The 15,607-nt window shown below is 44.9% G+C and overlaps 1 protein-coding gene across 2 annotated transcripts in view; it reads right to left on the bottom strand.

Annotated features, from left to right (window-relative positions):
* The window catches only part of AGBL4 (ATP/GTP binding protein like 4), a 1,514,939-nt gene that overhangs the window by 63,097 nt on the left and 1,436,235 nt on the right, over nt 1-15,607 (bottom strand). For both annotated transcript variants that reach the window (XM_033226452.1, XM_033226454.1), the window contains exons 10-11: nt 15,109-15,261; nt 11,317-11,479 (exon numbers count right to left, since the gene is read on the bottom strand). In XM_033226452.1, coding sequence (XP_033082343.1) covers nt 11,317-11,479; nt 15,109-15,261 — 316 coding nt within the window. The remainder of the gene's footprint in view (nt 1-11,316; nt 11,480-15,108; nt 15,262-15,607) is intronic.

Genomic DNA, 15,607 nt, shown 5'->3' with positions numbered 1-15,607 from the left:
TGGTTCCCACAGCCTTCTCTGGCCTCATTGCCTCTCACTCCCTAACTCACACCCAAGGCTCAAACATGTCCAAAGGAGGAAAGCAGCTCTCTGGACTGGACACACACTACTCTCTCTGCCTGCAAAGTCTTTTGCTCCCTTCTCATTCTTCTAGACTTGGTAAAAGTGATGGTTCTTCCTTCCTGCACCTCCTCCTACCCCCTGATCCCCTCAAGGCTAGGTTAGATGCTCCTTTTCTCCATGTCCTGTGTTCCCATCTGTCACAACTCTCCTGCAGTCACTCTCCTGCCCATCTCCTCCACCACCTGGGAACCTCACCAGGCATAGGCTACAGCCACTCAGCTCTGCATCCTCAGAAACCAGCATAGGGCCTGGTGCAGTGTAGGTGCTCAGTGAGTATAGCCTTGGATTCCAGAGCCTCCCTGTCATTATCTTCCCCATAAAAGTTCAGAATGGAGCTATCTCCCACTGGCTGTAGTTCTAACCTCTAGAGGCACAGAGAACAGATCTACTCCCTCTGCTTCATGAGAGCTCTTTAGAGCAGGGGTCCTTGAGCCCCTGGCCATGGATTTTTACAGTGGCCTGTTAGGAATCAGGCGCACAGCAGGAGGTGAGTGGCAGGCAATGGATCATTATGACCTGAGCTCCACCTCCTGTCAGAACAGCAGTGGCATTAGATTCTCATAGAAATGCAAACCCTATTGTGAACCATGCATATGAGGGATGTAGGTTGTGCACTTCTCATAAGAATCTAACTGATGCCTGATGATCTGAGATGGAACAGTTTCATCCTGAAACCATCTCCCCTCCTAACCCTGGTCCACTGAAAATTTTTCTTTCATGAATTCGGTTCCTGGTGCCAAAAAGGTTGGGGACCGCCACTTTAGAAATTTGACCAAAGCAAATATGTAGCCCCTACATGGCTTCTTGCCAAAGAAAATATCCCCAATTATTTTTTACCAGTTCCTCATATGTCATAGCTTTGGGTAGGTTGACCAACCATCTTTGTTTGCTGAGAACTGTCCTGGTTTTGGCACAGAGTCCCCTGTTTTGGGAAAGTCCTCACTTAGTCCCAGGCAAACCAGGGCAGTTGGTAAACCTAGCTTTGTGTTCCCTTTCCCACCTGATGCCTCAGGACCTGTGCACCATTTTATCACTGTTTGACATAGAGTGGGGGCCAGAAATGAACACATAGCTCCCAGGGTCGTTGACATAGCAGGGCAAAGAAAGGCCAACACCTCTTTGCTCCCCAAATCTATTTATGTGAATGCAGCCAAAATCAGCTTCAATTTTGGCAGAGGGTAGTGTGGTGGATGTGGGAGTTGACACATTGCCCTGTTGATCAATATCAAACTTAATAGCGTCAATTAAGATGCCTAAACCATTTTACTGCACAGGAAGCTTCATTTCCCCAAATCATTACTTCCAAAGCTGCTTTTGTTTCATTCTTTTTACTCTAAAGGCAGAAATGACTCAATATCTTTGTTCCAATTATTGTCCAATTAAGCCCCCCTCAAATGTTCCAGGCATTCATGCATTCAACAATTATTTATTAAGCTTCTATAACATAGCAGACAGTCCCTCTCGTTGTCCTTGGACTGATAAAAGTTAGGCCTAAACCTGAAACTGGTTGGAGCTAATCTTGGGTAAATGGTCTTTCAACTTTTGGGCTCTCCCCACATTTGTGCAATAAGAAGGTGGGAACACAAGTATTATATGCATAAGTTGAAGGGGATATTCATGTAGACAAACAGGAACCAGCCAGGATTTCTTTTGACCGTCAGCTAACAGCCATAATCCTGAAACAATATCAACTCTATTTATCATCGACTTGGTTTCCATGGAGGCTTGCAGGTGCTGCTAGTGAAGGCTGACAGTTATCACTATAAAGTAACTTTACAACTTTGTAATTTGTAGCTCTCTGCTGACAGTAATATTAACAGCATTTCGAATTATGGCCATAAACTTGACAACAGCAGATAAAGCCCTTAGAAATCTCATTTTAGGGGATGAGTGAGGCTAGGGGAAGGTAATAACGTTTAGGTTTTCCAGGCCTGGGCAGGAGACATTCAGAAATCAGGGGCACATTTTGATCTGGAGGTGAGAGGCAGTCAGCCTAAGGCAGGGCTCACAACAGGCAGCAGCTCAACCGGGCACTGCAGAGAGAGGGTCTGGGCAGCATCCAGCAGAGCTACAACTGGGCTATGAGAGATTACAAACAGGTCAAAGCTAGGGATGCCGATCAGAGAGAGGGGTGAGAGTAAGAGCTGACTAGTAGGTCCCAACCTCTGCAGGGTTCAGAAAAGGCTCTTGTCCAACAGGAAATGGAGGGAAACTGGGAAGATTCCAGAGCAGGGAGGAGGGTTAGATAAAAACCTAGCCGGCAGAGTGGAGCGAACACACACTTTGAGCTGGATCAATCTGGATTTATGTTCCCACTCTACCACTAGTAGCTGTGCAGCCTGGGGCATGTTAGTTGATTTTTCGGGGCTTCCATTTCCCTACTTGTGAAATGGAGATACTATCTCAAAGGCCCAAATCAAATGATTCTCTATGTATCTGGAAATAAACTTAAAGATCATATCATTTCATCGTCTACACTAAAGACAGGAGAATTAGGACCCAAAGCAGGGAACAGACCTCCTCAAACCTACATCACAAGTTACAGGCAAAGTTGACGCTCTAGTGCGGGGACCTGAGCCTCTTCGTGAAGCACATTCTCAATATTATTATTTTTACCATTACTGCTACTATTATTCTTATTAGTTCAGCCACTTAGTCAATCAGAAGGATTCATATTTAAAGATCAAACTCTAGCCCATGTCTGTAGGGAGGAGAAAAAAATCAACAGACTCCATGCAGTACAGTTTAGACTTCGGTTCCCAAAACCCTCTGATGGAAGCGTTTTTTTACTTAGTAATCTTAACAAAGTTTTGACCTTGGGTATGACACACAAGAACTAGGAAGTATCTAGGTATCTTTAGATGCCAATCAATAGGTGAAACTTGACTGCTTCCTACTCTCCTGTCCTCCACCTAAAATTTAGTGAAGGCTCCCTGGCAAGAACGAACATCTAGGCAGTACCCACCCCCAACCACATACAGGTGCCGATACTGTTTCTGAACAGCACAGATCACATAACTCATTGCCCTATTCTTGATCCAAGTGGACTAGCACATGCTGGGTGAGGCCTGCTTTCACTTCATTCATTCATTGATTTGTATTCACTGAGTATCTACCTAGTATCAGGCTTTAGCTAGAGAGGTGAAATGATTTAACCAAGGCCACATAGCTTTATGAGGGGGTCAAGGGGCAAAAGGTCATACTGGAACTGGGGTCTTAACTCTCAGTCTAGCTTTCTTTTCACCAAGTTATCAAGCAGAAGCCCACCTTGACTGTGTACACCAAAAAAACCTTTTCTTCATTGTGACTTTATAGTACCTTGTAGAAAAATCCATGTTGAGTCTATCCAACGCCCAGGCCTGTCTCCAGAACTTCTGGCCTATAAAGTCCTCTGCCAACCAAACTTCTCCATTTGGATTTTATATAGGCCCCTTATACTCAATCGTTACATACAGAGCTCAAAATATCCCCCTCTCTAACCCTTTTCTCCAAGAGTCTGTAGCTAAATGATTGGCCCTACCATCTATCATATTGTTTTCTTTTTCCCTTTTTCTTTCTCTTTCTTTCTTCTTCCTTCCTTCCTTCTTCCTTCCTTCCTTCCTTCCTTCCTTCCTTCCTTCCTTCCTTCCTTCCTTCCTTCCTTCTTTCTCTCTCTCTCTCTCTCTCTCTCTTTCTTTCTTTCTTTCTTTCTCCTTCTTTCGATGAAGTCTTGCTCCTCTGTCCCCCAGGATGGAGTGCAATGGCATGATCTCGGCTCACTGTAACATCTGCCTCCTGGGTTCAAGCAATTCTCCTATCTCAGCCTCCCAAGTAGCTGAGATTACAGGTGCCTGCCAACAAGTTCAGCTATTCTGTTGTTGTTGTTGCATTTTTGTACAGATGGCATTTCACCATGTTGGCCAGGCTGGTCTTGAACTCCTGACCTCAAGTGATCCACCAGCCTTAGCCTGCCAAAGTGCTGGGATTACAGGCATGAGCCATTGTGCCCAGCCCCATATTGTTTTCAATTCAAGAACCTGGGCATCTTCCTTGACTCTTTCCTCTACCCTATATCCAAACAATCAGCAAGAACACTCAATCCTACCTGTTAGATATTGGAACATGTTAAAATGGAACTTTTAAATTGTAGTTTCGGCTGAGATCCCAAGACTATAGACATCACAGTTCAGAGTGAAGTATGAAACCACCATGCAGGACTTGCAAAAGTAACCCAGAAAACCAGTTTTGCAATCTTTAGCTCACCTTCAGACATGAGGGCCAGTGGAGGGGAATAGTGACCCCAAGAGAGGTAAACCATCAGATCACCAGAGGCTGAGGAAGGAACCATAAGGAACTGAGCTGAGCAGACACATCTGCTCCCATCAACAGAGCTCAAGCACCAGGAGAAGGTGTGTCTAAAGAAGCTTGTGAGGGACTGCCCATGCTGTCTCCTGAGAGTACTAGTCCCCTAAGACCTTTTCTATTCCTTTTCTCCTCTCCCTCACCCTGCTCAGCCTTGGAGGAGTGAGCAGCTGTTACCCAGATCGAGGGGAAAGGCTGGGAAGCCAAGTTAGAGAAACAGAAGTGAGCCAGACCTTAACCCCTTGGTCATATGAGCAGCCTATTTGAGACAGGTCTGAGCTAGAGGATGGGGAGGGTTTTTACTTTGAAGAGGTCTGATATTTTTGATTGGACCACACGTAGTCATTGCTAAACTGAGACTGTTTTGTGACTAGAATTAATTAGAGAACTTTTAATTTCCTGAGAGTGATTGGAGACTCATGGGGCCTGCCAGAGCTTTTGTATCTCTAGATCTATAATCTCTATCTATCTATCTATGAAGCCAATGGGAGACAAAAAACAAAGTTGTTTCATAATTGCACCTTGTGAGTACTGCCTGTTCAATGTACTTGTTACATATTTCACAAATCTTTCTCTTTCTCTCCATGGTCCAGCTCTGCCTATATTTATTAATCACCTGCTGCTTCTGGCCCAGCCCCAGCTACCCTCCAATCCTTTGGATGTAGCATCTGGGCTCTCCCCTGTACTTCTCCCTCTGCCAGGAAGGCTACTCCACCCCCTTCTTCTCCTCCCTGCGTTCCATTCATCCTACAAGTCTGAGCCCTAGCTTCTCTTCCTCAACGAAGCCTTTCTTCCTACTCCCTCCTGCACCACCCCAGCTGGGCTAGATGACTCCTACTGCTTTCCCAACCAGCAGAGTTCTCCTCTGTCAGAATTTTTAACCCTCTGTGATGCTGATGTCTCTTTACCTTTCTCCCTCCCCTCAAAACTGTCTTCATCTTGAAAGCAGAGACCAAGCTTTTTTCATCTATTTCTAGTGTCTAATGTGTTTGGTTGGATGGATGAGAAATAAACGATAGCTTCAATGTCTGATGTAGGTTTCAGAGGACCCAGTGCAAGGCATATATGGGCTCTGAAATGAGACTAACCCAATTAACTGAATTTGATACATCAGCATCTTCTCTTGACCACATCAGCCATACTCTTCCCCGTAAGAGCCAGCATTTTCTTATTTCAGTGTGTCCACAGCTACAAGCCTGGGTGGAAACCAGTTTGCTCAGGACCCAAGGTCTCTGTTCCCAATGTTTTTCTCATCCATTATGTCAAAGAGCTATTTCCTCTTGGCTTGTAACCAGACTATAAACAAATGCCAGATAAGCTCTGGGTTACTTTATGATTCCAGTTTAGCCTTTCCCTCCCTCTTTTTCAAATCGTTTGAACACAGCATATTTATTACTTGGCAGGCCAGTAAAATGTAAATAGGGTTTCCTGAAGAATGGTTCAAAATTCATAGGAGTTTATCATTTCACAAAAACAACAAATGACAGGAAGGAAAGGCAAGGGACCTAATATTTAATGGCACAGACTACATGCCCAGTGATTTATCTGCATGCATTCTCCCATGTAGCCTTAACAACAACCCTGTGAAGTAAATAATCATCCTCACTTTACAGATGAAGAAACTGAGGTTCAGAGTGGTTAAATATGGGATTAGGGCTCTCAGTGAGAATGATGCAAAAAAGAACTCACTCCCAGGACTCTGACACCAGCATCGTATTCTTGCCACAGCATGGACAGGAGAGAGGCCAAGAGGCCACTGGCCATGGCAGAAGCCTCTAAAGATGTCTCTCTTTTAGGTTCTGTTGAAAGCTATGGGCCTTCCTCCCCAAAAATGAACTCTACATATTTACTCACAGCTTTGCATACATTTCAGTTGGTTCACAGGCTTTTGTTGAAGCCATCTGTAAGCCCCTCAATTAAGGACCCCTAAACTAAAAGAATGAAAGTAGCCATTGGCTTGGCCTGACTAGCTGCCTAGGACACTTTTGTATTGATTTTCCCTATTAAATTAGAAACTCTTTTGTTCATGCAATCACTGAATATTAAAACTCAATAAAAAATTATGGATTATTGATAACATGGAATATTGATAATCCATGGATTAGTTATCTAACTCATCTAAGCATGGAATTATATAACTTACATTTTAGAATCAGGAAAATCTTAGAATGTCAGAGCTGGAAGGAACTAGAATAGTGATCAAGTCCACACATAATTTTATTCCACAAACTCTGATGGGTAGGAAGAATAACACACAGAGTTTGAGAGAAGGGACAAGACTTGCCGGAGGCCACCTGTAATAGCGTGGAGTCAAAATTCAAATCCTAGTTGCTAGTTACAAAGCCAGATTGTCAAGTTAAAGATTCAACCAACAGAAGGAAAGCCATGTAGTCTGCATGGGGCTGAGAAAAGTCAAGACAAGAACATTTGTTAAGTACTTACAAGATGCCAGGCAGTACCAGGGGAATGCAGATATAGTGCCTTATTTCACCCACCCAATAACCATGCAAAGTGAGTACTATTTTTATTTTACAAATGGGGAAAGAAATTCAGAGTGGTGAGATAACCAGTCCAAGGTCACACAGCCAAGCAAGCATCAACAACCATGTCCATTGCTTTATTTCCCAGATATAGTGGAGAAAGGAAGTCAGAGAGCAAAACCCTGGTCATGTTTGGCTGATGCTTTTCCAAGAAGAACTAAACCAATGGATACATACACTCTGGTCTGCGGAGCGGTGGATACTATTCTGGACCTAGGTGAAATATCCCTTGGGATTCTCTGCATCCCCAGCCCTTCCTGATGTTATACTCATCCAGTATCCTCTAGCTAACGAGTCTGGCCTCCATGATACTAGGAAGGGGGCACCCTGGATGACAGAAGCAAGAAACTCCATCAATGGAACGGTACATCTCCCACTGTGTGAACCAGTCATTGTTCTGTGGTCAAGGCAAGACCTTTAACTGTGATGACCCCACCAATGCTCTTTGCCATACAAACCTAACAACAGCCGCTGATCTCTTGCTGTAACAGCCCTATCTATCTTCTTTCACACAGACAGTGGTCCTCATTCACATTCACGTAAACCTTTTCAATATCACTTAATATTTAGTTCACAGTGCACACTCACACAAGCTACTTCCTTTAACTTCATTGCAACTCAGTGAGGTTAAGTATTATTACATCCTCCTGCTACAGATTAGAAAACTAATCTGAAGCCCAGTGAGGTTATACAGCTTGCCCAAAGTGACACGTCTGGTAAGTGGGTGAGCCTAGGATTCAAACCCAGATATGTCTGAATCAAAAGTCCGTTCTGTTGCATAATACCATATCTATATTTTAATGAATATCTCTATTTAATTCCCACAGCAGAGGTTAGACGAGTGTGAAGGTCTTTTGTCCTTCGTAACGGTGAGGAAACTCACCTCAGAGAGGTTACAGGACTTGCAGGAGGGTGCTCTCTGGGATGATGTTGGTGCTGTCATCAGAATCCAGTTCTCCTGATTCCTAGTCTAGAGGACATTTCCTCCCAGACCATATTGCCTTTCCCATCAGACCATGTAATTTCTTTTTCTGGTTGGGACATGGAGCCAGCAGCCAACAAAGATCACAGTCTGTCTCCCTGAAGTCTCCCTCTGTTATGAAATGAGAGGTTTTTTTTTTTTTTTTAAAGTATTTCAAACAGAACCCAGGTTAAATCACCCTTGCATGCATTGAATCGGCCTGAGCTTCCCTGGTGCAGTTTGTTTCCTCTTCTTATCCTCTGGAGGACAGAACAAGGCAGGGTAGGCCCATCAGCATCATGGCCGGCTCAACTTGTACATAGCCTCTCTATTCACCCTAACCCCTTTCAATCACGAGCTCCCATTCCTTGCCGCCACTCCCAAATAGTCAATTACCAAGTCTTCTGAGTTCCACATTATAAATATTCCACAGCCACCACTCTGGTCTTGGCCTGAATTATTTCTCACCTGTATTTTTATAACAGCATCCTAATGCATGTCTCTGCCTACAATACTGGCCCTCTCGAATCTGTCCTTTCCACTGCAGTCAGAGTGGCCCTTCATCCCCATTAAAAACCCTTCTATTGCTCTCCATTGTCTACATTCAAGATCAAACTCCTTACAGCTTTCCAATTCAAATTTATCATTGTGTCTGAAGCCCTTCAGCCACAAGGGACCACTTACAGCTCCTGCCCATACCTTCTATACGCCCCTCTCTGTCTACCACATCCTCGCTCCAACAACACCCTCACCCAGTTTGACTAGTTCATATTAAAAACTCACTTCAGGTTGGGTGCGGTGGCTTACACCTGTAATCTCAGCACTTTGGGAGGCCGAGGCAGGTGGATCACGAAGTCAGGAGTTCGAGACCAGTCTGACCAACATGGTGAAATTTCATCTCTACTAAAAATACAAAAATTAGCCGGGCATGGTGGCACGCACCTGTAATCCCAGCTACTCAGGAGGCTGAGGCAGGGGAACTGCTTGAACCCAGGTGGCGGAGGTTGCAGTGAGCCGAGATCGTGCTACTGTACTCTAGCCTGGGTGACAGAGCAAGACTCCATCTTAAAAACAAACGAACAAACAAAAAACCTCAGTTCAGAGGTCTCTTTTCCTGGGAAATCTTCCCTGACTCCCAGGACTGCGTGTGAGTTCCCTCTTTCCCCCATGTAAAGACATTCTTGTCTTTAGTATGTTCTCTGTTAACATTCCCTGTGCCTAGAATTTTACCTGACCTATGACAGGCACTCAATATATACTTGTCAAATGAAAATGTCCCAGAGCCTTCTGGAATTCCTCCACCACAGAATTTATCATGTATATTGTCTCCTCAAGTACACTGAAAGTTCTGAGAGTCAGAAACCATGCCTTTTTATTCAGTATTTTACCCTAGGTGCCTTTTATGATTCCTGGTGTGTACTAATGGTGTGTTTACTTTTGATAAATGAGGGTTGGCTGTTGAGGGGTGGAAACCTTGAGCCTGAACCAAGGGTGAGCTTTCTACTAAGAAACACATTTTCTTCTAACACAAAAGCATGTCAGAAGGGCTAAGAAAAGGCAGGAGAACCTGTCATATTGAACAGCAAAAAACAACAGCAAACTAGGTGCAGGCCTCCTCTGGAGGGACCCTCATCTCCCTATGAATAAGAATTGCAGAATCCCCTTTGGTGCACAAGCTCAAACTCTTATTCCAGGCAGCTCTCTGTCCCTTTGCCATAATATTATGGGAGAGCAAAGCAAGCACAACGTGGAATGAAGCATATGCATGTATTATAGGAGTTAGCAGATTCTGGAGAAGCCATAGGCTGTATACATCATCTAATGTGTGTATGGGGCATGGAGGGGGGCAGTGTGGCACATAACAGGTGGCCAGGACTTTGGAACCCACAGACCCTCTTCCTCAGAGCAGAGCCTACTCCCTTGGCCTTGCTGAGTCAGGTGGGTATTAAAGCAGACTGCGAGATGACTCTTAGCCTTGATGACTGTACGTAGGGAACTCTCAGTTCCGATCATAATCTCTCTGTGTCCAACAGGAGCTGGAACACTGCTCTAACACCTGGCCTACCCCCGCCAGCCACTCCTTCTAGAGCCATTGCCCTGCTTCCAGTGTCCCTGGCAAGGTACCTGGACACCATACCCCCCACCCTCCCAAACACACACATACAAACAGAGCCACTAACTTGCAATTGGCTGGTGGGACTAGCCCTAAGTCATGCCACTTTCAGAAAAGATGTTTTCCTGCGCAGAGCAATTCCATAAACACTCACCAAGGGTTGAAAAAATTGCTAAAAAGCGCACTCCTACTTCCAGGGAGGGGGAATTTGCAGAAATACGGAGTTCATTTCATCTAACGTTCCTTCCTTCTCCCTCCACTTCTTTGAGAAAACTAAGTGTTAGGAAAGGAGACATAGATCAACCCAAAAACAAAGGATAAAGGAAAGCAGAATCTGCCATGATCTGTTACAGCTGATGCAGTGACCTTGGTATTAAAATCAACACTCAGGCAACTAGAGTTACTATATAATCCCTAAAAAAATTAGGCAAGCTAGAAAATAACTTCTAATTTCATCATGGAAGCTTGGGAGTTTTCAGAGAAATTTTATGAAGAAACTAAGAGGAAAAGGAATTTGTTAAAGGAAATGCAAAGGCAAAGAGAAAGATGCACAGAGGACAAGACGGGAAAGACAAGGAAGACAGAGGAGAGGCAAAGAGGAGAGAAAGAGAGGAAAGGAGGATGGGATGAGAGAGAGGACAGAAAGGAGGGGAGGAGGGGGAAAAAGAAGTAAGGAGAGAGAAGCACAGGACAGGTGAGGAGGGAGGAGGAGGGTAGAGAAGAAGAGGGAACAAGGGGGAGAAAAATAAGTAGAAGGGGAAATAGTGAGTAGAGGGAAAAGAAGGTGGGAGAGGACAGGTTAGACAAAAGATGAAAAGAGAGAATATGGTTTTGTATGTTCAGGGTTAGAAGGAGTCAAGATCATCAAGCTCTTCCTCAGCAACCCTGGGGGCGTCATCCAGCCTGTGGACTTGCATAGCTTAGATGGCAGAAGACTATCTGCATCATGAGAGAAGAGAGGGGAGAGAGATGGAGGCAGAGTAAGATATGGGCAGGCCATAGGTCCAGGTGACCTGGGAAAGATTTGGAGCATGGCAATTGGGGTGGGAGTGTCATACTAAAGGCTGAGGCAAACTGGACAATCCAAAGACGCCACCAGCAGAACCAGCACCTCCATCCTCACCTGAGAGTCTCAGCCCTTACCTGAGCTGGGGGCCTAATTCCTGACCTGTCAGACTTGGATACCCTGGGCTGGATGAGGGCTGGCCCAAGGCTAGGTGGGGACAGGTCAAGGATACAGGCTTCTTCAGTGTAGGGCACAGCAGCTGTGGTGCCACTGATGATGTAGCTGTAGAAGGAGACCTCTAGGGTGTAGCAATAGGAAGTGTGGTCCAGGAGTCCACCGAGGAAGCGACGGCCAGTTCCTGCTTTCACAGCGTCCCGGTTAAAGGATGTGCTGGACTGTGAAAGACAGAGTAGGGAGGAAAGAATCACGGCACCTGCTGGCAATTGGATTGTGAGCAAATTTTACAACACCTCTGGGTCTCAGCTTCACCGTCTGAAGAGTGAGATATTAACCCCTCATCACATGGTTATTATAAGGACTGATTAAATAAACATAATTAATGACAGCAGCAAGCAGAGTTCTTGAGGTGCAGTAACTGCTACTCAATGAATATTTGTGGAAAAATGAATGGAGACAGAGGGAGCAGGGAAAAGTAGACAGAGAAAAAGAAGCAACTACATTTTGATGATAATCAGAACTAACATTTGGAGCCTGGCATGGTGGTGTGCACCTGTAGTCCCAGCTACTTGGGAGGCTGAGGTGGAAGGATTGCTTGAGCCTAGGAGTGTGAGTTTAGCCTCGGCAACATAGTGAGACCAAGTCTCTATTATTTTTTATTATTATTTTATTTATTCATTTATTTTGAGACAGAGTCTCACTCTGTCGCCCAGGTGATCTCAGCTTACTGCAACCTCCGCTTCCTGGGTTCACGCCATTCTCCTGCCTCAGCCTCCCGAGTAGCTGGGACTACAGGCGCCCACCACTATGCCTGGCTAATTTTTTATATTTTTAGTAGAGATGGGATTTCACCGTGTTAGCCAGGATGGTCTCGATCTCCTGACCTCGTGATTCACCTGCCTCAGCCTCCCGAAGTGCTGGGATGTCTCTATTCTTTAAAAAGAAAAAAAAATAAAAAACAAATCAAAAACAAAACGAAACAAAACAAAAAAAACCCTAAAATTTGGGCAGTGCTTTCAATTTTATAATATTGTTTCCCATGCAGCATCTCATTTAGGTTTCAAAATAACCACTTAAAGTAGGTGTTCACATTTTATCTCTCTATAGATGAAGAAACTGAGGCTCATAGAGGTGGAGCAAGTAAGTGATACAGCACAAATCTGAATCCAGAACTGAGTGACTCCAGACAACCAAAGACTCTGCTTTCCTTAGGGATAGCTGATTCAGGTCCAGAATCACTAGAGCATAGGGATCATGGTGGCTTCTTTACTAAGATGTTGACAGCAACCATCACAATGGATAGAGAAATGAACAAGCATGTCACTCTCAAGTCCTCTGTTCAAAGACATGCTCTACTATCCACTGATTGCATGATGTCAAGCAAGCTGACTTATTTGTCTGAGCCTCAGTTTTCTCATTTGTAACTTGGAGGTGAAAATATCTCTTTCACAGAGTTGTGAGGGTCAGTTCACTTGGGGTTAGAAGGGCATTCTATGCTAACCCATGGAAATTTAAGTAAATGAACAGACCATGGTTTTAATAAGAGAATACGTATCTTATTCAGCAGGAGATAAAGGAAGAAGAAAAAGAGATAAAGTAAACACCAATACAAGAAAGGCACAGAAAGACTGTGAAAGAAACAGAGAAGTGTGTGTGTGTGTGTGTGTGTGTGTGTGTGTGTGTCTATTTTTAAGGTAAAGGAAAAATCAGAAAATCATAGAATGTCAGATCTAAAAGACCTTTGAAATCCATGTAGTAAATCCAACTCTCCTGTTTCAGATTTGGGCACTGAGGATCAGAGAAGAGAAGAAAAGAGAAGAGAAGAGGAGGGGAGAGGAGGGGAGGGGAGGGGAGGGGAGGGGAGGGGAGGGGAGGGGAGGGGAGGGGAGAGACAGCAATTGGACTAGGACAGATGACCTTGACTCCCACCCTTAAGGAGGCTGCAGTGCAGAAACATCAGGCAAGCTCAGAAATAAGGCTCTCAAACTGTGCCCCTTTTGTAGTCCCTGGAAACCTCACCCATGTGAGAAGAGTCTCTGAGGTCTATGACCCAGCCTTCCAGGGAACTCGGACGAAGGAGGCCACATTCTTTACTGAAACTGCAGTGGTCTCAAATAGACACGACCATCCTATAGAGATTCTTACAGAAAAAGGCATGGCTGTTTCTGCCCCACAGCTGCAAATGGGGAGCTACCTGCTTTGATTCTATCATTAAATGCTGGGTGACCTTACACTGAATACTCATCTTTTCTGGGGCCACCCTTTACTCTTAGGTGTAAAGAGGGGACTGGACTAAATAATCTGCCAAGTCCTTTCCTGGTTTGACATTCAAAGGTTCTGGGATTCAGAGTGCATCTTACCACGCAGAGAAATTCATCATCTCCACTAATGTCCTGGCCTGAAGCAATGGGCAGGTGAGTTTTCAGCTCATCAACTTCAAAAATTGCTATGACCTTTGTGGGCCTCTGCCCCTATGGCCACGTGGAAATAACAGGCCCCAGAGATTTAGTATCAAAACAAAGGAAAATGTGCAAAAGCTCTCTCCCTACACCACATGCTGATCCCCTCCTTATCTTCTCTTCCTGCCCTTTTCCAATACTGCTTTTGCTATGAGTTTTTCCCATCCCACAGCCTCTCTAGTCCTCAGCATGTGAGATGGGTAGTAACAGCAACCATCTCTGCAGTTTGTTGAGGTCTTTACGGCCTGCAAAGAACTTTTATATCAAAAATTGCATTTGCCCTCCCAGGAAGCTATAATGCACGCAGGATAGAAATTTATCACCCAGCAATTACAAAAAAAATTGAGACTGAGACGGAGTCATGGAGAAAAGAATGGTGGGCATATAACCTCTGTCAGCAGATGTGTTGTGCTTATACAAAAGAACTGGGATTGGTAAAAGCAGACCGTGGAGCAAGGTCTGGCATGTGATAGGTGCTCAGTGAGTTTCTTTTTCTTGTTAATGCTGGAGTCAACTCCATTAAACAAGGCCAGGAACAGTTGCTCATGCCTGTAATCCCAGCACTTTGGGAAGCTGAAGCAGGTGGATCACTTGAGCCCAGGAGTTTGAAACCAGCTTTGGCAACATAGTGAGACCCTGTCTCTACAAAATAAATAACTACATTTTAAAAAATTAGCCAGTAGTGGCCAGGCACATGGCTCACGCCAGTAATCCCAGCAAACTGGGAGGCCAAGGTGGGCGGATCACCTGGTGTTGGGAGTTCGAGACCAGCCTGACCAACATGCAGAAACCCCGTCTCTACTAAAAATACAAACAATTAGCCAGGTGTTGCGGTGCATGCCTGTAATCCCAGCTGCTTGGGAGGCTGAGGCAGGAGAATCGCTTGAACCTGGGAGATGGAGGTTGCAGTGAGCCAAGATCATGCCATTGCACTCCAGCCTGGGCAACAAGAGTGAAACTCCATCTCAAAAAAAAAAAAAATTAGCCAGTAGCCCCAGCTACTCAGGAGGCTGAGGTGGGAGGATTACTTGATCCTGGGAGATAGAGGCTGCAGTGAGCCGCGATCATACCACCGCACCCCCGCCTGGGCGACAGAGCAAGATCCTGTCTCAAAACAAAACTAAACAAAAACCCCAAAACAAAAACAAATGCCAGTTCATCAGCCAGCCAAAATGCTACCTTCTCAAAGAATCTCCCTCCCTGACTGGTAATGAGCAGTTTGAGGACATGGGCACATCTTGTTTACCTCTATCTTAATCACCCACACAAGACCTGGCACAGAGTTAGGTGTCCTGTGGAACTTAAAGCAAACTGAACTGAGTGAGAAGGAAGACAGGGAGGCAGGGTGTGGGGAGCTGGGACTGGCTGAGAGAGAACTCCTGGCTTACATAGGAGAAGTCCTCAGCATTCTGGCAGAGGAGCTTGGGAAAAATGGCCTGCCTCTGGAACCGTTCCTCATCCTCAAAGATGTTGCCGTACATGAAGCCATTCATCATGGTGGAGTGGGCGTGGATGTCAATATAAAACTCCAGGCTTGTTTTCTGTTGAGAGAAAGGATAACAAATGAGAAGTCTGTGCCATAGAGCTTGCCTTTAAGGGACCAGACACTACACCACACACACACACACACACACCCCCACCAAACTGACCCTGTGTGTCAGCAGATTTAGCAGCCATTTGCAATGTGAGGGGAGGGTTTAAGACAGGTGAGGATCAATTCCTCCTCACTTTTAACATGGTTTTCCTTCAGAGTGTGAAAGCACTACTATTAGCATCCCTTTTAAGAGGTCTTCAGAAAAAGTGACATTTAGGGTGGGTTAAGTCATGATGTTACTTACTCAGAACAGCTAACACATTCGTGACTAGACATTAGTGGAATTTATTTCT

Source organism: Trachypithecus francoisi, unplaced genomic scaffold (genome assembly GCF_009764315.1).
Source record: "Trachypithecus francoisi isolate TF-2019V2 unplaced genomic scaffold, Tfra_2.0 Lachesis_group12, whole genome shotgun sequence".
Lineage (NCBI taxonomy): Eukaryota > Metazoa > Chordata > Mammalia > Primates > Cercopithecidae > Trachypithecus > Trachypithecus francoisi.
This window is presented reverse-complemented; position numbering and strand designations above follow the sequence as displayed.